This window comes from Onychostoma macrolepis, chromosome 16 (genome assembly GCF_012432095.1).
Source record: "Onychostoma macrolepis isolate SWU-2019 chromosome 16, ASM1243209v1, whole genome shotgun sequence".
NCBI classification, from domain to species: Eukaryota; Metazoa; Chordata; class Actinopteri; order Cypriniformes; family Cyprinidae; genus Onychostoma; species Onychostoma macrolepis.
Genome location: NC_081170.1, coordinates 22,223,687 through 22,244,999, shown reverse-complemented (window position 1 = coordinate 22,244,999; position 21,313 = coordinate 22,223,687). Strand labels below are relative to the sequence as shown.

The window sequence follows — 21,313 nt, the reverse complement described above, 5'->3', positions numbered from 1 at the left end:
CAAGTGTTTTGTAGGAAATATTTCCTTTCATTCCAGACAGATATTTTATAAAGCAACAGTGTATAATTTATTATTTTTAAAATGGCTCTTTGTGTCAATACTCACTACCTAATTGGCTGATTTTACATTTAAATTTTGCTTTAGTTTAGAGTGTATTTCAAAGATATTTTTTCCAGGACACCTTCTCTAGTGCTGCACTGTCTGAAATGTGAAGACTTTACCTCATGGACGTTACTAAAGAGACTCCAGTCACAGTTGGTGAGCGACACGGCTACATCCCACGTATTCATGCTCAGCATCTTTACTGAGCGCTGCTGCCCGTTATCAGTGAAGGGACTCTGGGAGAACAGAAGACAGACACTCTGCTTATTATTAACAAGTGCATTGTTATTGGTCTGATTTAAAGGGGCCATATAATGAAAAAAAAGGATTTTACTTGCTCTTTTAAATTAACAGTTCAATTAACAAATTAGAACCACAAACATATTAACATATGACCACCCATATTTGCATATTAACACCTATTTGATAATCTGCAACCTGATCCAGCATATGAGAATGTAACTCTCCTGAGTAGTTTGTTACCAAACGTATTATTTTTGTACACTGTTCAAGTTTATTTTTGTACTTGCATAGAGTTTGTTTCTGGCATTAAATATTGGCAGGAACTTTGGTGCGAGAAAAGTTCAGAATGCAGTGCCTTTAAGGTCGTACAGTTGTGTGTAGAACTAATGGTGTGGAAAACAGATTTCTTTTAAGTGCAGTTCAGAGAACAGCGTTCTGCATACTCTCACCATGATCTCAGTCAGGTCTCTTCTGCAGACGTGCAGCCGCTCAGCGGCACTGAGTGAAGACGAGAACACACGCTGATCCGACTGAAGCAGAACCTTCTCTGGAGAAAGTGAGAGAGAGGAACAACAATGGAGTGAAAGCAGCAATATCAGGGAATACCAAAAGGATAAACAGTGAGCTACAACAGAAAGAGGTAACAAAACAATTTATTTAGAAATAATTTAGTTGGTCCCAAGAACCGTTTGGTCAGTAGGAAAAAGTTAAATAATAACAAGAGTTCTTACAAAATACTTAAGGTCATGATATGCCAAAAGTGAGTAAACAAACTGGCGAACCACTAAAAATTGGTGCATTATTTAAAAAAATAAAATGTTACTCCAAAAATCTCTTTGTATATCAAAAGTATTTGCATATGAAGACAAATTTTGCCTTATCACTTTTTCACCAATGCCTATACAATTGACCCTCTGGGAGCCTTTTGACTCAAACGTGGATGCCCCTCTAGCGGCCCTTATATTTATGATTGTATAACTTAATATATTATAATTTTTTATACATTTTTACCATTTATTGTTAGACAAATTATGTTGCTTGATAATTTTAAATAACCAGAAACATTTTTCAATAATCATATACACTGTGATCAGAAAAAATTTTAATTAAATTAAAGGTGCAGTTTATAATATTGACAGTTAACGGTTGAAATGGGCACTGAGGTCAAAATTCAAAATATTGGAGAATTCCCGCTCCCCCCTCCTCAAAATTAATGCTCAAGCGGTTTGCCAGATTGAGGACATGTAACAGGAAAGATGCAGTAGGCTGTGTTTTCCACTAACTGGCAACCCAGTGTATCAAAAAAACACTATTGGTTAAACTGGCAGTGGGCAGAAACACACAGACCGAAACAAAAACAGACATTCTGACACAGAATGCACTTTTCAAAGTAGAATAACTGGCTTCAGCATTGTTTTTTGGAGAAACAAGTATGTGAGCTTAACATTTTCTAATTATATGCAAACATATGGTATTTTTTATGCTTTAGAACAGTCAACACAATTACAAGGCAGGCTTTTGGCTCTGTTGTACTCTAATGACTTGTTTAAAAGCATGATGGCACCCTGCAAACAGGGATGTCTCAAACAAACACAAAGCAATCAATATGAAAACAGACAGATGTATGAACTTGTTCAGACCTCCAGGATATGTGACGGCCATCAGCACCATGTCGTCCTCAGCACAGTCGAGCCTTTCGGCCACAGTGCTCAGCAGTTCCTGAACACACACCTCGCTGTGCGTCTTCACACTCACGTATGAGTCTATGGTCACGTACACACGACACAACACTGAGGAGAAACACACACACACACACACACACACAACAGCCCAGCTCTGCATTAATCAGCCACCAATTCACATAAAAATGCCATAAAACAAGATTCTCATGTGCTGTTATTCATAAACAACCTGCTGTGGTTCTCCAGCAGCTCTGTAGGCAGTCAGAACACTATGAGAGTGTAGGAGAGAAATATGAGGGAATATTTTATGAGCTTACCTTCCTTCATGTCCCTCTGAGCTCCTCTCACAGGGTGCCAGTTCTCCTTCAGACTCAGCTGGTGGAAGAGAGCCTTATTCTGGAAGATAGTAAACACGTGGCATTGAGAATATTATTGTTTATGAGAAACACACACACCTTAAGACAATGGTGAAAGCCTGACGCTGTAGTAGTGAGTAGTGTTATTGTTGACTAAAACTAAAACAATTAAAACTTAATTGAAACATTTTCATGAACTGAAATAAAGCTGAAATTAAAATAAAAAACAAACTTTTGAAACAACAATTTGAATTGCTATACTAAATAACTGTACTAAGTAAATATTTCTAGATATTCCTAAAAATTACTATAGCTAGAACTGGAATAAAAATAAAGCTAAATAGAAATATTAAAAATAATACATGACAAAAGCACATAAAATAACTACAACTTGAACTACAATTGTAAAAATAAATAAAACATAAGGAATATTTTTATTTCTAAAATATGAATTACTAACAGCAGGAAATTCTAATTCATTTTCGAATTTTAAAGGTCTGTTCACACCAAATACCACAACTAAAAAGATAACAATATTAGCCTCCACATCAACATATGATAACGTTCAGTTTATTCTAACCATGCACTGCCATCAGGGGCGTCATGCACTGATTATTTTTGAGGGGGCACGAGTTGGGGGGGTGGGGGTCGTCATGTTACACACAGCAGCCACATCAGCACTTATGTTTTATTTATTTTTTCCTTTTTATTCGAAACATTACCAAACACATTAACTATATCATGAAATATCTTGATTCTCACCTTTATAGATTATGTTGATAGTGGGCGATGGTCAAAGTAGCCTAATAATGTAATTTAAAAACTATGCATAAAAACCTGTCTGTTTATGGGTGTCATGCCATAACATACGTTTAATACGACTGACTTTTATATTTAATGTGAATTTAACATTAAAAGTCAATGTGAATAAAAACATTGCAAGTTAGGCTACTAATCACTTTCATTGCAGAAAGAGAGTAAAGAACATTTTCACTGACAGTCTAGTACAAGCACTCTCAAAAACTCCCATTAAAATCACTGAAGCTGTTTACACTATGAAATTAATATCTAACAGATTCGTACACACATTTTCACTTTGTTGTTCCTGACGAGAGAATTCGCCAGAAAGAGATATTCAGTCAGCGAGCGAGTGAGTGAAGAAAACGTTTTAGCGATGACTCATGTGAACACCTCTGATTGGTCATTGCATTCATAAGCTAAACAGCACCGTGTGTGTGATTGGTTATAATGCGCAGTGCCCTAAAAACGCGTCTTTCTCTGGCTCAGTGCCAGCCAGCGAACGCAGATTTGAATTTAGCAGCTGATGATATGACGCACTGAACGATTTCACGCAGTTGTGACTGTATTAAATATAGAAAATATTAATCAGCTAATTTTTGTCTTTTGGAAGCTGCATTCAAAATCCACTTGAGGGCACATGCCCCCTCACTTTGAATGGGAATGACACCTCTGACTGCAGTTTTGTTGTCAGCCACTGAGCTCAATGCTTGAGCTCTTTAAAGCAGGATGGATTCTGATTGGCTTTTGAAAATGAATCTAACTATATTGTTCTTCTGCGTTGTTGTTATCATTATAGTTATGGTGTGGAAATAAAGCTTTATACTTCCTATGTATAGCTTTATCATCCTTGGCGTAAACGGACCCATATGACATTTTTGATAAGCTCTCTATCGCCATCTCTGGTCAAAACATGAAACTGCAGGTTATTTTAGGAAGGACTGTTTATATATATATACAGTGGGTATGGAAAGTATTCAGACCCCCTTAAATTGTTCACTCTTTGTTATATTGCAGCCATTTGCTAAAATCATTTAAGTTATTTTTTTTTCCTCATTAATGTACACACAGCACCCCATATTGACAGAAAAACACAGAATTGTTGACATTTTTGCAGATTTATTAAAAAAGAAAAACTGAAATATCACATGGTCCTAAGTATTCAGACCCTTTGCTCAGTATTTAGTAGAAGCACCCTTTTGATCTAATACAGCCATGAGTCTTTTTGGGAAAGATGCAACAAGTTTTTCACACCTGGATTTGGGGATCCTCTGCCATTCCTCCTTGCAGATGCTCTCCAGTTCTGTCAGGTTGGATGGTAAACGTTGGTGGACAGCCATTTTTAGGTCTCTCCAGAGATGCTCAATTGGGTTTAAGTCAGGGCTCTGGCTGGGCCATTCAAGAACAGTCACGGAGTTGTTGTGAAGCCACTCCTTCGTTATTTTAGCTGTGTGCTTAGGGTCATTGTCTTGTTGGAAGGTAAACCTTCGGCCCAGTCTGACGTCCCGAGCACTCTGGAGAAGGTTTTCGTCCAGGATATCCCTGTACTTGGCCGCATTCATCTTTCCCTCGATTGCAACCAGTCGTCCTGTCCCTGCAGCTGAAAAACACCCCCACAGCATGATGCTGCCACCACCATGCTTCACTGTTGGGACTGTATTGGACAGGTGATGAGCAGTGCCTGGTTTTCTCCACACATACCGCTTAGAATTAAGGCCAGAAAGTTCTATCTTGGTCTCATCAGACCAGAGAATCTTATTTCTCACCATCTTGGAGTCCTCCAAGCGGGCTTTCATGTGTCTTGCACTGAGGAGAGGCTTCCGTCGGGCCACTCTGCCATAAAGCCCCGACTGGTGGAGGGCTGCAGTGATGGTTGACTTTCTACAACTTTCTCCCATCTCCCGACTGCATCTCTGGAGCTCAGCCACAGTGATCTTTGGGTTCTTCTTTACCTCTCTCACCAAGGCTCTTCTCCCCCGATAGCTCAGTTTGGCCGGACGGCCAGCTCTAGGAAGGGTTCTGGTCGTCCCAAACGTCTTCCATTTAAGGATTATGGAGGCCACTGTGCTCTTAGGAACCTTAAGTGCAGCAGAAATGTTTTTGTAAGCTTGGCCAGATCTGTGCCTTGCCACAATTCTGTCTCTGAGCTCTTCAGGCAGTTCCTTTGACCTCATGATTCTCATTTGCTCTGACATGCACTGTGAGCTGTAAGGTCTTATATAGACAGGTGTGTGGCTTTCCTAATCAAGTCCAATCAGTATAATCAAACACAGCTGGACTCAAATGAAGGTGTAGAACCATCTCAAGGATGATCAGAAGAAATGGACAGCACCTGAGTTAAATATATGAGTGTCACAGCAAAGGGTCTGAATACTTAGGACCATGTGATATTTCAGTTTTTCTTTTTTAATAAATCTGCAAAAATGTCAACAATTCTGTGTTTTTCTGTCAATATATGGGGTGCTGTGTGTACATTAATGAGGAAAAAATGAACAAATGATTTTAGCAAATGGCTGCAATATAACAAAGAGTGAAAAATTTAAGGGGGTCTGAATACTTTCTGTACCTACTGTATATATATATATATATTCAGAATTGAACTGTTTTTTGCTGCTGTACCTTTAAGACGTCTACATGTAAATTACTTTTTGTCATTAGGGTGAGTTGAGGAATATTAAAGGCATTGAGTGTATTTATATGCACATTGCACAATCTTACAATAATTATGCTTAAGCCAACAACATGTAAACTTTCAGAGAAAAGTCTAATGTGAACGCAGTTATCTTGCACTGTTAGGTTTTACTAATGAGCTGATTTTTGATAGCTATCAGTGTTTCTCACTGATATATACTGTAGCCACGGCTTGATTGTCAATATAGTGATTTCTGAACAAGTTTTGTGATATAGCCTCTTTAAAACACAAGGAGTTCAATCAAAGTACAACGAGGTGGTTTCATTGAGATTCTGTGCAGGTAATACAACGGCTGGTCTTAACTCTTACCTTCCTCTGCGGAGAGTATTCATCTACCGTGCTGAGAGATGAGAGGGGTAGGAAGAAGAGGGAGACAGAAAGAAATAAAGAAGAATGAGCCAAAGGGATCACTTGAAATATAAATGTGCCATTATATCAATACTGCAAGATGGCATCTCCCACCCGCTGCGAGGAACGCTCGTAAAAAGCCTTTTCTCATTCAGATCAGGCCTGAATCATCAGTGCTAACATTAAAGTCTGACACGATGTGATTTACTGATTGCCTCATCTAAATGAAAGCGTGCAACGTCCTCATCCATGCACACCTCATTCTGATTAAACAGCCTGATAAAAACGGGCAGTCGGAGGGAGCTTTATAGTCTCCATATTCCCCATCTGATGCCTCTCTAATTAATCATTGGCCTTTCATGAAGCACCAGCAGGCGTGTGATATATAGCCGAGAGGTCAACGCCAGGACTTCTGCTTACTAAACAGAAATATTGGATAAGAGCTCATATGCGAAGCAGAATTAATTTATTCTGCTCTGTCCTGATCTCTCTGATCTGAATATTACAAAGCCGCTTTCCTAATTCTGTGTTAATAAAGTTCAAGGCTTATGCACTTAAGAAGCCTATCCCTGACTTTACTGTAGTTACAGTATAAACACGGCTACAGAAAGCAAAGCAAGCTGAGACATGTTTTTAGACTATTTTTAATACTTTCATATTTTTGTAGTTCCTTAAATAGACAAAAAAACACAAGATTTGTTTTTGTAACTGGTTAGAGTATAATTAAAATAATAATTATTACTAGTAACTAGTAATTACTTTTTTAAAGTAACTACAGTAACTCAACACTATATACACACACACATACTCACACATACAGTGTTGAGTTAAGTACTAGTTAAATCCCCAACAGTGTAATTAGATTACTGTACTAATTACTCTCTTTAATAAGTATTGCATTACTTATTACTAATTACTTTCTAAATCCCATATCAACCCTGGCCAGTTGAGCAATACAAGCACAGACATGAAACTGCTCTTTTAATGCATTTTAATTTTAATTAAGCATAAAGCTGCATAAATTATTCTTGAATTGACCAAAGTATTTAAAGGGAGAAGGTTACATTAAAAAACATACATTTTAAAATTAGATGTTAGATTTTCATGTTAAATCTACTATTGTTTTATATATAATTGTTGTAGTCTATACAGTATTTAATGCAATTACAGTACAATTACTGTAATTAAATTACAGTCAAATTAAGAGTAAGCTCTTACTTTTTCAAGGGAAAAGTAATTCAATTACAGTAATGAATTACTTATTAATGCATTACACCCAACATTATATGTATGTGTGTGTGTGTGTGTGTGTGTGTGTGTTTATCAATCAGTATTACAACACAACTAATAACTAAAGCTGGTAGTAGTCAGCAATGATCTACTGTAACATAAAATATAATAATAATAAAAATGTAAAATGTATAATATAAAATAACAAATATTATTCCCTTGGGCAAAGGCAGTATTTAGTGCTAAATTGTGTGTGTGTCCTTGCCTTCTGATATAAAATACTATAGTGTGCATTTTGTAGATCCTTGGATGTATGGGCTAGTTGCCGTTAATTCATGTTGAGAGAAATTCAAAAGAAGCCCAAGTCTTTTAAATCCTTTTCAACAAACTAAAGCTCAGTTATCACCCACAGCAGAATCTCTGTCATCTGGGACTGACTGATGAGGGTTTCAACTGTCAACAGACTGTGGGATGAGAATCACACACAGCAGAGCTTCTGTGTAACATCATTTCACTCCGTTATCATCTCTCTGTTACTCTATTTCTCATCACGTCTCCCAGGGAACACACAAAGGGAGGAAGTCGAGGAAAACCACGTCATGTTGGGCTGGAAAAACGGCTGCATGGATAAAAACTTGCCCGAGTTGATTGATTCAAAATGTAGATGAGAGTTTATAGAGCATCGCTCTGTCTTTTTCTGGCTCTCGTTTTGTTTTTAGGAGGGTGAATAAAGGACGTGATTGTGCGAGTATAAATAATGCATCTTAAAATATCTACCATAACAGCAAGCTTCCCAGAAATCGGTTATAAACATGAAATGGATCGTTTAGGCCTAATAAAACTCAGTTGTGATGAGCTGACTCACTGTCTCCTTTGCATCCGTAGAAGTCTCTGAAGTTCTTTCAGATCCTTCTCCAGCGAGGGAAACTCATAGAGATCATCCAGAACGTATCTGTACAGACTCTACAAATGTGAAATGAACACAAGATTGACATTTTAGGTTGTAAACCGGATTTGTGTGCACCATTTCACCGAGATACATGTTCACATGCAGCGTATGATAATGAAAATGTCTGAGGGCATTTAAAAATCCTCTGAAGCCAGCAATAATCTCGCCATCTCTTCCTCATTATGTGGCATTAAGGAATCAAGAGCTGTAGGGGTGGTGGCATTTTTGTATTTCCAAAAATAATTCCCTCCCTTCTCCCCATCCGTACCTTGAGGAATAGTTTGGTGTGCTCGTCGTCCCGCGGCAGGTCTGCGCACAGTGAGCTCCACTGGGACAGCAGGTGCAGCACTTTTCGTTTCCTAAGCAGAGTGTCTCTCCCCTCCTCTTTCATCCTGCCTTTCTTTGAACAATAGGTGGACCAGGAGCAGTTAAGGCATCAAATCTATTCCAGCACGCTAGACTGCTCAGATACACAGTTCAGAGGAAGGAGGAAACGCCTGCGGCTGAATTCTCTGTATTAAATTAACAGGGGTTCAGTAATAGAGAATTAATTGCGTGCCCTCGGCTAAACGGCGTGGAATTTGTTAAGTGGTTTAACGCCAGATAGATCGTGCAAAAGAACATGTATAACATAATTTTGCATGGTCACAGTAGAGTTCCATGAATTGTTTCATGGGGGGTCTCAGATCATCTCGCATTATTTTACATACACATACACAACATATAAAGCATAATTTACAATACTACACGTCACTCTACACTAGTTTTGACACACTTTACTGAATTTATGTTTCTATTGATCTTAAAAATATTTCTTTTTGTAGATGAAAATAAATTATGCACACATTTACACTTCAAAACTAAAATAAAAGTGTAATATAATATTAATGTTTACTGCATATGAACTATACAATTTATATAATATTATTAAAATAATTAATTATTTAATACATTAAATTAGTTAACTTATTTAATTAAAAAGTATTGTAACCATATAGTATTACGTTACAAATATACACATTACCACTTAAATTTGAGATAAGTAAAAAAATTAATAAATAAATAAAATTATTTTATTCAGCAAGGAAGGACACATTAAACTGATCAAAAATGACAGTAAAGACATTTATAAATATGTATATATATGTATATATATATATATATATATATATATATATATATTGAACATTTAGTCATTTAGCAGACACTTTTAACCAAATTGCAAAAAAAAATAATAATAATAAATGTTTTTGAGCAGCAAATCAGCATATCAGAATGATTTCTGAAGGATCATGTGACAGTAAAGATTGAGTAAGAGTAATAGCTGCTGAAAATTCAGATTTGCATCACAGGAATAAATTACATCTTAAAATATATTAAAAATGAAAACCATTCTTTTAAAATCGCATTAATATTTTGCAACATTACTGTTTTTACTATATTTTTGATCAAATAAATGCAGCCTTGGTTACCAAAAGTGACTTCTTTTAAAAACATTGAAAAATATTACTGACCCCAAACTTTGAAATGGTTGTTTATATTGTATAGTAAACACAGTTCACCTTTAAAAATGTAAGCAGGCAGCTATTATAGCAAAAACAACATCAGCAATGAAGCATATGAGAGCATGTGTGCATATGATGAGAAGGATATTGACCGAGTAGAGCTTGGCACAGGTCACTGGTGGACATGAACACAGGGTACGTCAGCAGGAAGTCATCCAAAAGATTCTCTGAAAATGAGCAGAACATGAAATACACATTAGACATTTTAGTAAGACGACAACACAAAATCATAAAAAACTCTGGAGAAACATAACATAATGAAGAATGTTTTTAGGATTTTAAAGGAATAGCTATTTGTTTCTGTGGAACACAAAGGAGACGTTTTGAAGAATGTTCACTCTGCACTATAATGATGGTGGATGAGGCTCCAAAAAGGCCAAAAAAAATCATAAAAGCATCATATGACTGAAGTGCTACAGTTTAAGTCTTTCAAGTCATACAATATCTTTGTGTGTGGGGAAAAAAACAAACTAAATATAATTCACTGAAGAAAAAAAAAAAAGTTGACATCTGTAGTCACCGTTCATTTTCACTGTGAAGAGAGCAGCTTAAACATTGTCAAAAATCCTTTTTGTGTTCCATGGAAGAACAGAGGTCATAACGTTTTGCGAAACATATGAAGATGAGTAAACAACGGCCAAGATTTCATTTCAAAATTTCAAAGTAAAACTCTGCAGCTACACAGAGACTCTGGTGCGTGTAGCGTCATGAAAAATTCAGCACAGCTGAATCAAACCCAACAGGCAGTTTACATGTGCTCTTGTTTGTTTTCTTCTGTTCTCTCTCTTTCCTCCTGACCTCCTTTCTCCTACATTATCACACTTTGCTATTGCACCACTTTAATTAGAGTTGTGTTTGCCTGGAAGCGCTCTGTGCCGCTGTTCATACATCATCTCGCTGTGAAAGTATGACTGAAGGAAGGAGCGCTCGGTGCGTGGTGACCTTGAGCGAGACTGCTAATGTTTTTAATCCCACTGCGCAGCGATGGCGGCAATCCTTATCTCCCTCGCAGAACGACAGAACGTTTCCTCTGTGTATAGTAATGGGCCACATTTAACCATATGCTGTGTAACCTTTGTTAAACAGATTCATTTAATTCTGGAAAAAACGAAGAACCCTTTATCATTCGCCTTAGTGTAACCTCATATGGTATGCAGGGATTCTGTACGTTTCCATTATCTATCAATAATTATTGCCTGTAGGTGAAATAGAGTATTTCATGAATGAATAGGATCCAAACAAATCTGATCAGCACACTATTTTTTTCATAAAATATGTTTATTAGGCTTAATTATATGTCAAGCATATTGCATATAATAATAATAATAATAATATTTGGTATGTATACACTATACTGTGTATGTGTATATACATTTTATATATATTTAAAACAATTTTGGCTGCTAATATTTTGTGGAAACCACGATACACTCTCATAAGATAAAGATAAATAAATTATTATATGTATTCAGCAGGTACACATTTACATTCATCAAAAGTGACAGAAAAACATTCATAATTTCACAAAAGATTCCACTTTCAAATAAATGCTGTTCTTTTGAATTTTCTAATCATCAAAGAATCCTGAAAAAAGTATAACATTTCCACAAAAATATGAAGCAACACATCAAAATGATTTCTTCAAATTCATTAAAAAATAATTATGTAATGGCTGCTGACAATTCAACTTGGTCATAAGGAATAAATTGCATTTTAAAACATTTAAATATGTAAATTGTTTTATTTTTTTTTAAATTGTAATAATTTCACAATATTACTGTTTGATCAAATAAATGCAGCCTTGGTTAGCAAAGACTTCAATTTTTTTATTATTCCAAACTTTTGACCAATAATATAAAAACAAACAAACAATTAAATTAATTACTGTATCATAATTATTTTAATTACTGTCATTGTTATAAAGCACAGAACCAGTCATAAGGGTCCATTTTTTTTTTTTTTTTTTTAAATTGAGATTTATACATCTGAAAGCTGAGTAAATAAGCTTTCCAGATGATGTATGGTTTGTTAGGGCAGTATTTGGCCGAGATACAACTATTTGAAAATATGGAATCTGAGGGTGCAAAAAAATCTAAATATTGAGAAAATCATCTTTAATGCTGTCCTTAGCAATGCATATTACTAATCAAAAATTAAGATAAGTTTTGATATATTTACGGTAGAAAATTTACGAAATATCTTAATGGAACATGATCTTTACTTAATATACTAATGATTTTTACCATAAAAGAAAAATGGATAATTTTGACACATGCAATGTATTGTTGGCTATTGCTACAAATATACCCGTGCTACTTATGACTGGTTTTGTGGTCCAGGGTCATAATTTAGTTTGCAGATGGCACTTGATATACTGATATTTTGTTACTTATGCAATGAATTTCATACTGTACATTTACAAGGGTCCAAATTTTGTGATTTGTGATTTTTAAGTTTGTGCATATCCAGTAAGACATTGAAAGTATACTTATGAATTAGTTGTACAATATGCATACTGCTCTAAGTAACATTTGCTAATGGGTAAAAATGTTGGTGGTTCATGGCTAGGATCTTGTGGTTAGCGAACCCTACTATACACCATGTGCACTATATCCTACAGCTAATAATACAGAGACAAAATCCAGAGCAAGTGAACAAGAAAAAGGGAGAGTAGAACATTAAATGGACCTTAATACGCCTGACCTCTCTGCTGATCCCACTGAAACACACTATTACTCTCATAATGACACTATTACTCTGATAAGGCCGTAATGACTGATGTGCATTCACTGTTCATTCCGCTTTAATTTGCTCTGCAGGAATCTAAATTTTACCATTCTCTCTCACAGACATCAATCGATATTCTCATCAGATCTGCTGATCGACAGAATCTCTACATCTAAGCCTCTGAATCACACATCATATCATAATCTGTTTTTGGCTTCTGAGTAATTTAGACTCTTTAAATGTACATTCTGAACACCTTTTAACAAATCTAACAACACTGAACAAAACCTGATGTTGTGCTTCACATATATGCATGTATTTTTTCAAAAACGCTTTAGGAGTCAGGACGAGTACCAAAACAAACTTGTAGCCAATCAGCAGTAAGGGGCGTGTCTACTCATGATGCGTAGGAGAGAGCGCTCAGTGCACATTATAGACATTAGCTGAGCCGAGCGACGACAAAGATAGAGATGGTGGATAAAAAAAGAGGAGGAAAACGTCTGCGGAACAAAACAAGGATTACACGTGTCTACACCGGACGCGACAGTTGTCGTGTCGCGCCGCAACGGCTAAAGTTTGTCTACACTGGACGCGACAAAGCAAGCGTTAAAATCATTTGAAATTTGTGTCAATACGTCATAAATATAACGCGGCAGCAGTTTACTGTCGGGGATTTGTCGTGCCGCGCCGCATCCAGTGTCGACAACATCACTGATTATAATGAGTTCTATAGTATTTTGTCGCGCCGCACTGCTCACATCTGGTATAGACACGGTGTTACGATAAGGCAAGTAGTAGGACCCATGTAAATATCAGATCAGCTTTCCAGCACTGGAGAGACCTGAAGGAGCGGGAAGGCCTGCGATCGGACGCCGAGGTTGCTTTGTTTCTTCTCGATAGAATCAGAATCAGAATCAGAATTAGCTTTATTCGCCAGGTGAGTAATATTGGTTTTGCTTTGTTTCACAGAACTAATCGTTGCCTGGGTTGCGAACGTACAGTATGTGTGGGGCGGAGCTATCAAAATAGACCCTTTGGGGTAGGGGCGTGTTTGTTTTGGTGATTTGAAATATCAACATTGGCTACCAGAAATCACTTACCCCACCTTTAAACTTTTTACTCAAATTATGTAATTTCTAATAAACAAATCAAAATACTTTGATACACAAAAATAAATACACAAGTGGCTGTCTGTACATCATAAGTTTCTATATTCAAACCTTTATCAATGATACACAAAAAAAATTATGATTTTCAAAGTGACTTTGACACTTTAAATTGAAGTTACAATCATCATAGGAGAAAATGTCTCATAATTAGACAGAGGAAACATTACATTCACTGAACACATGCCTGAATGCAAAAATACAATAAACCAATTCACCCTCTTGGCTAGAGGATCAATAAACATTATCACCAAAATCAAATATGAACTGGTAATGAAATAGATCAGATTTGTCCCTCAAACCATAATTATGAATTATTTATAAGCCTTCAAAAGATGCTCATGCTTATCTGCTCATGCTCATCTGCAATATTCTGCAAAAGCATCTTCTGACAATTAGTTTTATGCTTAAAACAAGACAATTTCGCCAGTGGGGTAAGAAAATAAACTTAATATCTTATGCAATTTTTCCTTTCAAGTATACAATCATACGTGTGTGTGTGTGGATATATATATATATATATATATATATATATATATATATATATATATATACATATATATATATACATACATACATACACACACACACACACACACACACACACACACACACACACACATATATATATATATATACACACATACATACACACACACATACATATATATATATATATATATATATATATACACATACATACACACACACACACATTATATATATATACACACATACACACATATATATATACATATATATATACACACATACATACACACACACCCATTTTATATATATATATAAATATATATGTGTGTGTAAGCTGTGTAAAATTATTATATAATTAAAAGTCAGAGGAGATATAAAGTGTTAGTGATTTTGTGTGTTAATACTAAGTAAAAGGTTAGTATAAATGTAGCTCTTAGAATTCCCGGAAAATGTAATTAAATAGAGCCAAATTAACAGACTGCAGCCATTTCTCACAGTCAGATTTAAGACAGTCTGATGTTTATTCCAATTACCACTAAATTAGACTTATGCAACCCAGAGAGCGAAGTAGGAGGGAAGGAGGGTGGAATGGAGAGAAAGAGAGCATAATGAATGAGTTGAGTGTTTTCTGAAGCAGTGTATAGTGACAGAGGGATTCCTCCATAAGCTGTAAATCCTATTAGTGACACTCTTCCTGCGGGCTGCGGTGTGAGCGTGCTGCATTGGCACTGTTGTAAATTCTTCCTTAATTTCACACTTACTTCCTTGAGCTTTGTGCGTTCTGCTCTACTGAACTGCTCGCATCATTATGGTAATCTGCAGCGAGCAGCTGTACACACCGCCTCCAATGGTGCTCGCTCACACACACAGACAGATACTGTGTCCGAATATGCATACTTTCCAACACTGTGACAGAATGCAAAACAGAGTATGTCAAATGAGTGTATGACTTTAGAAAACACAGCAGTCATGATACTGGATGACATACTGCATCTCCTGATATTCTACGGCCATTTTCACATTTAGTTCAAAATTAGGTTTGTTTCTTGCTTATTTTGGGATCATGTAGGCACTAAATATACCAAAACAAACGGACAGAAACCACCCTGAAGAGATAAAGGTGCATGATAATGCTATTTCACAGAAGGAGTCTTAAAGGTGCAGTACCCCCCAAAAAACAAAAACAAACAAAATTAAAAAAACTAAACAAAAAAAAACCATTATATTAGGAGTATGTTATTTCATTTTTCAGACACACTGAGCCGATGCTTGAAACAAGCGGTTAGTTTTAGACATTCCAAGTTTATAAGGCATGCAAATGAATGCCCCTTTATCATAGCTGAAGCTAATGAAAAATAATAATTAATAGCTAAAAATGTTTCGGTGCTTGGTCCGATCCACTTTTCAACAGCGTTTTTCAAAAATCGCTTACTGCACGAGGGATAGTTCACCAAAAAATTTTAATTCTGTCATAATTTAATCACCCTCATGTTGTTCCAAACCAGTATGAGTTTCTTTCCTCTGCTGAACACAAAAAGATATTTATTTTGAAAAATGTTGGCAACAAAACAGTTGATGGTAGATGACGTCAGCTGTTTGGTTACAAACATTCTTCAAAATATCTTCTATTAAGCTAAACAGAAGAAAGAAACTAATACAGGTTTAGAAAAATGAAAACTCTGTCATTATTTACTGACCCCTCATGTTGTTCCAAACCCTGGACTTTCAATGGAGGGACAGAGGATTCATAAAAAATATCTTAATGTGTGTTTTAAAATACAGTATGCAATTTATCATTTCTAACTAATTCATAAAAAACAGCATGAGCTGAATGAAAATGCAGAATTTCTCTGTCAGTAGGAGGCGCACTTAGTCAAGCAGAAATACTCGAGTTACTCCAGTACACAAAGTGCTGCACAACTTTTTGTTTCTGACACTCGCTCACTGAGAAGAAATGTAGTCAAACCGTATTTACATGTTTTTAAACTACACCGAAAAAACAACAAAAAAAAAACGTTGCATTGACGGCATGCATATGTTATCTCGGTCTAAACAGATGCAATAATAGCAATTAATACAAATTACATTAGTAAAAATTACTAGTTCATATCAAATTTTTGCACTTAATTTTCATCTTGGTGTGAACAGGCATTTAGAGCGGTTGTCGATCCTTTTTGAAATTTAGAAAAGCACTTGCGAACTAGATATTCTGTCCAATGAGGGAACACTTTGCTCACATGTGACTTTGGTAATTTTGGAATATTTCTTTGTGAAATCATCCCTAAATCATCAGAAAAAATCAAACCAAACTAGTGTGTACAAGTGGACACTTTGCTATCCCATAATACCACTCAAACTGTCAGATTCGAAAAATAAGCGTCAGTACCAAAATATTTGCAAAAATGAATGCCAATATAGTGGATATAGTATGTTTGTGTACTTATACTACACCTGCATAAATATTGTTTGTATTGTCTGTTCTTCATTAAAGAACTGGAATTCAGATGCACTCAGAGAGGTTTAAATTATTAACAGCCCAAAATGATACCCCGCAAAACAAACCAAACTGCTTTAACAGAAAAAGCTGCATTCTCACCAAATACATTCACTCCTACTCGCACCTTGTTATACTACAAACCAGCGAAGAAACAAAGCTGGATCAGTCGCGCTGTAATTATTGAAACTGTCTACACTGCAAGTGTGTGTTTTTATGCTCTAGTTTTGTTGTGCTGTGCTGTGCATCTGGAAACGGTGCTAAACTAGTTCAACTAAATCAAATCAAATCGTCCAATCAGCAGCTGAATGCAAACGCACACACATACAGTGCACGCACTAATTTGCAGAGACACTTTCACAAGAATTCTCATTAACACTCTCACTCTGCAGCAGCAGATAAACCTCACTCGCACTACACTTCTCCAGCTCCTTTTTTTCAGCTGCCATTAAAACATGATGCATTTTTCATTATGAAGGACTTCACTACAGCTCAACGTGCCAGTTTTCCTAGAAAAGAACTCGTGCTCTGCCATGAGAAAGTGCGAGACCAGCAAAGGATTAGACATACTTGACTTCTCTAGTAAAACCTTTTTTCACTCCATGGTAATTGTGCATGTAGCAAACCAATAAACTGACCATGACTAAGAGTGTAGACTGAATCTAGAATCAGATTTCTATAGCTTTTATGTAGCCCTGACTCTTTTCATCGCTGTGTTCATTGTCTTGTCTTCCATTTGTTTTTCCACAGCGTGAAGGTAAGGTCGCACAAATTTATGAATCAATCGCTCGTTTTAAAATCTTCTCAGTCTATTGACATTATGATATCTGCTTCAAACATTACTGTAACTTTCATTAACTATACAATAATAGATTTCACTTAACCAGATGATTACTCTTAAACAGCGATGCTATAGAGCTACCGCAAAAACGAAAGTTCAAGGACAAAACTCTACAGTAGTCTACATTTGAAGTGGATCAAAACCTTTCATCAAAGTTGCCCTAAAACCAAAATACGTTCTTGTCTTAGCACAACTTTGATGAACTTTTTTGATCCGCTTCAAACGACTACTGTATAAGATTTAAAGATTGCAGTGAGATAAAAGTCATTTAGCAGACGCTTTTATCCAAAGCGACTTACAGTGCATTCAGGCTATACATAAAAAGACTATGAAGGTTATATCCAGGTCATATTTCTCCTCAAAATAATAATACAAAAAAAGTGTAAAATTAGATTGTTTAAACATAAATTAACCTTATTTTTATAACCTTTAAAAAAATCTGCCTTTTTCCACAATTTTTCAATTTTTTTTGCACCAAAGTCTCATTATTGTAACACAAAAATAAATCCAATTCTCTCATTAATGTAGCAAAAAAACAAACTCACTATCGTTACCGTATCATAGGGAAGAGAAAAAAAAATTCGAATTTTCATTACTGCAACACAAAATAAATCTCATTCCCATCACTGTAATGTGAAATATATATATTGCAGAAAATTCTATATGTTAATAATTTTAACAAAATAAATGGGATCATGACAATTGCATGTTTATATTGTTTATTTAATACTGTCCTGAATAAGCTATTTTACATAACAGATGTTTATATATTCTTTACAAGACAAAATAATAACAATTTAATTCAGTGAAAATTACCCCGTTCAAAAGTTTACACACCCTTGAATCTTAATACTGTGTAGTTTCCTGGATGATACATGACTGTTTTTCTGTTTTGTGATAGTTGTTCATGAGCCCCTTGTTAGTCCCGAGTTGTATTTAAACATAATGGATTAATCTGATGTACTCTGTACATCTGGTGTTTTTTTTTTTGTTTTTTGTTTTTTTGTTTTTTAATCAACAAAACAACATCCACTCAAACAAACAACAGGGAGGGGGAACCAACAGACACACCATGACAATTTCAATTTGCTGCAAAAAGGACAAAACAGAATTCATGAGTCCACAGACCGACAACAATTGGACATTCCCAAAACATGTGGAAAAAAGTAGCTGCTGATACAGTGTTACAGATATGACAGTTATAGGTCAATTGCGGTTTCATTTTAAACCTCTTGTAAGGAGTTATGTATGCTCAGTGGATGACTTGGAAATGGATAAGACGATGAGCCAAGTTTTTAGAAGTTAAGATTAGATTAGACCACACCCTCTCCCAGTCGACCGCTAAATCAAAATCTGTTAATTCACGATTCCAGATAGATTTTATAGAAAGAGACTTTGCAGTGTGATCATTAAGTTTAATATATATTAAAGAAACAGATGGCCGACCAGAGGGTGGTGCGATCCAATCCCATACAGGATGAGAGGAAATAGGGGATGCCCAGGGAACTCCATAGGCCTTGAGAGCAGCACGTAACTGAAAAAAGACAAAATGATGATGATGCTGGTAAACAAAACTTAGTTCTTAGTTCTTGAAGTGAGCAGAGTCCCTGGTTATCATACAAATCACCGCGTGTGTTTATGCCCAATGTAGACCAAGAGGGCTGGACAAATGGCTGATTTCAACATAAAATTTAAAGTTGTGCCATAAGGGTGTGTTGTTACAAAATTTGAAAGGTCCTCCCATCAGACGTTCTAAAAAGAAGTCCTTAGATGTAGTATTCTGGATTCTCCAAAGATCGATTACATTAAAGGAACACTCCACTTTTTTTGGAAATCGGCTCATTCTCCAACTCCCCCAGAGTTAATAAGTTGAGTTTTACCGTTTTGGAATCCATTCAGCCGATCTCTGGGTCTGGCGATAGCACTTTTAGCATAGCTTAGCATAGATCATTGAATCCGATTAGACCAGTAGCATCGCGTTCAAAAATGACCAAAGAGTTTCGATATTTGTCCTATTTAAAACTTGACTCTTCTGTAGTTATATCGTGTAGTAAGACCGGCGGAAAATGAAAAGTTGCGATTTTCTAGGCCGATTTGGCTAGGAACTATACTCTCATTCCGGCGTAATAATCAAGGAACTTTGCTGCCGTGCCATGGCGCGGCAGGCGCAGTGATATGCAGCGCCTGAAAGTAGTCCCCAGCTATATTATAACTAGTTACCTAGCTGGGGACTACTTTCAGGCGCTGCGTAATATCACTGCGCCTGCTGCGGCCATGGTACGGCAGCAAAGTTCCTTGATTATTACACCGGAATGAGAGTATAGTTCCTGGCCAAATAATACTTACAAGAGTAAGTTTTATTAGGAGCACAAGAGAAGGCTGCCAGTTTGTAATACTTGTTTTGAGAATGTGCCACATCGCATTGTTTTAAATGAGACTGTTGTATCAGGGCACAGGAAATCGGTTTACGGTGCAAATATTCTAATATCCGGGTACGCTTAATAGGAGAATTTAGGCCATTCACATTCAATGATAAGAACATGCATTGTGTGCTCGCAATGCCAAGATTCTGTCTAAGTGAAGAGAAACAAAAGCAATGCCATACTGCCAGTGACATGTAAACATTAGTATGTATCCTGGATACCAATCCACCTAGATGCATAGTCCTTTTAAAAGAAAAGCAGAATAAATAAAATTATTGATGTCTGTTGAAGGGCATAGAAAAAAAGCAAAAACAAGGAACGACAAACAACTGTGTATAAAAAGCAAAGCAGACCACACATTACCGAGAGTGTAGGTCTGCATAAACAACAGAAACAAATGTTGATGCGTGACCAGTCCACTTCAACGCACGACATGTCCCCAAAAGGCCCACTGAGCCAAAAGCGTACACTGTAAAAAATAACAAGTTGATTCAACTTAAAATAATTTGTAACCTGGCTGCCTTAAAATGTTGTGTTAAACAAGCTAAAAAACTTTTGTTGTTTAAACACATGTTGGAGTTCCTTAAACCTAGAATTATTAGTTGGGTTAACAAAGGTGAAGCTGAATCAACTTTATACTTTATCTAACCAACAAGTTTTTTGCTAACCCAACAAGACAAGACAGTTGTGCTAACCTAAATCCAAGTTGAAACAACATAAAATTTGTCAGACCAACCTGCTCTCCATCAGCCCGAAGAATAATAATAATAATAATAATAATAATAATAATAAAGAAAATTAAAGAAAATAAATCATTATTATTTACCAATCTGCGGACGAACGTACAGGGCAGGGGCAAGATTCCAAAAAGAAATTAACAAGTGTCCATGGCCACCTTGTTATTGTCCTCTTCAGGGCAGTTAGGATCACCACAGACCTCATCGTTAATTTTCCCTCGTTGAGCTGAGAGGATGGAGACGGTAGCCGACGCCTTCCCGCTGCTTTGTAGCGCTGCAGAATATGTCTTCTGTGACAGTGAAGTAACAAAATCCTCCGCCTTTTGAGGAGAGTTGAACATCATCTGCTCACCTTTGTGCCGTAGTTTAATTACCGCCGGATAGGTGAGAAAGGGCTGGAGACCAAGTGCTGTCATCATCTTCAAGACTGGATTAAAGCTCTTTCTCTTGGTAGTTGTGGCTGGACTA

The 21,313-nt window shown here is 36.2% G+C and overlaps 1 protein-coding gene and 1 long non-coding RNA gene across 5 annotated transcripts in view; one reads left to right on the top strand and one right to left on the bottom strand.

Annotated features, from left to right (window-relative positions):
• Positions 1–21,313, bottom strand: part of rapgef5b (Rap guanine nucleotide exchange factor (GEF) 5b) — a 67,392-nt gene that overhangs the window by 5,474 nt on the left and 40,605 nt on the right. For all 4 annotated transcript variants that reach the window (XM_058746371.1, XM_058746370.1, XM_058746372.1 and 1 more), the window contains 8 exons: positions 10,054–10,132; positions 8,669–8,813; positions 8,317–8,414; positions 6,183–6,213; positions 2,345–2,423; positions 1,986–2,135; positions 795–892; positions 222–338 (listed from right to left, as the gene is read on the bottom strand). In XM_058746371.1, coding sequence (XP_058602354.1) covers positions 222–338; positions 795–892; positions 1,986–2,135; positions 2,345–2,423; positions 6,183–6,213; positions 8,317–8,414; positions 8,669–8,813; positions 10,054–10,132 — 797 coding nt within the window. The remainder of the gene's footprint in view (positions 1–221; positions 339–794; positions 893–1,985; positions 2,136–2,344; positions 2,424–6,182; positions 6,214–8,316; positions 8,415–8,668; positions 8,814–10,053; positions 10,133–21,313) is intronic.
• Positions 855–8,209, top strand: LOC131521549 (uncharacterized). Its single transcript, XR_009266312.1, has 2 exons — positions 855–985; positions 7,864–8,209. It is a non-coding gene; the product is annotated as an uncharacterized LOC131521549 (long non-coding RNA).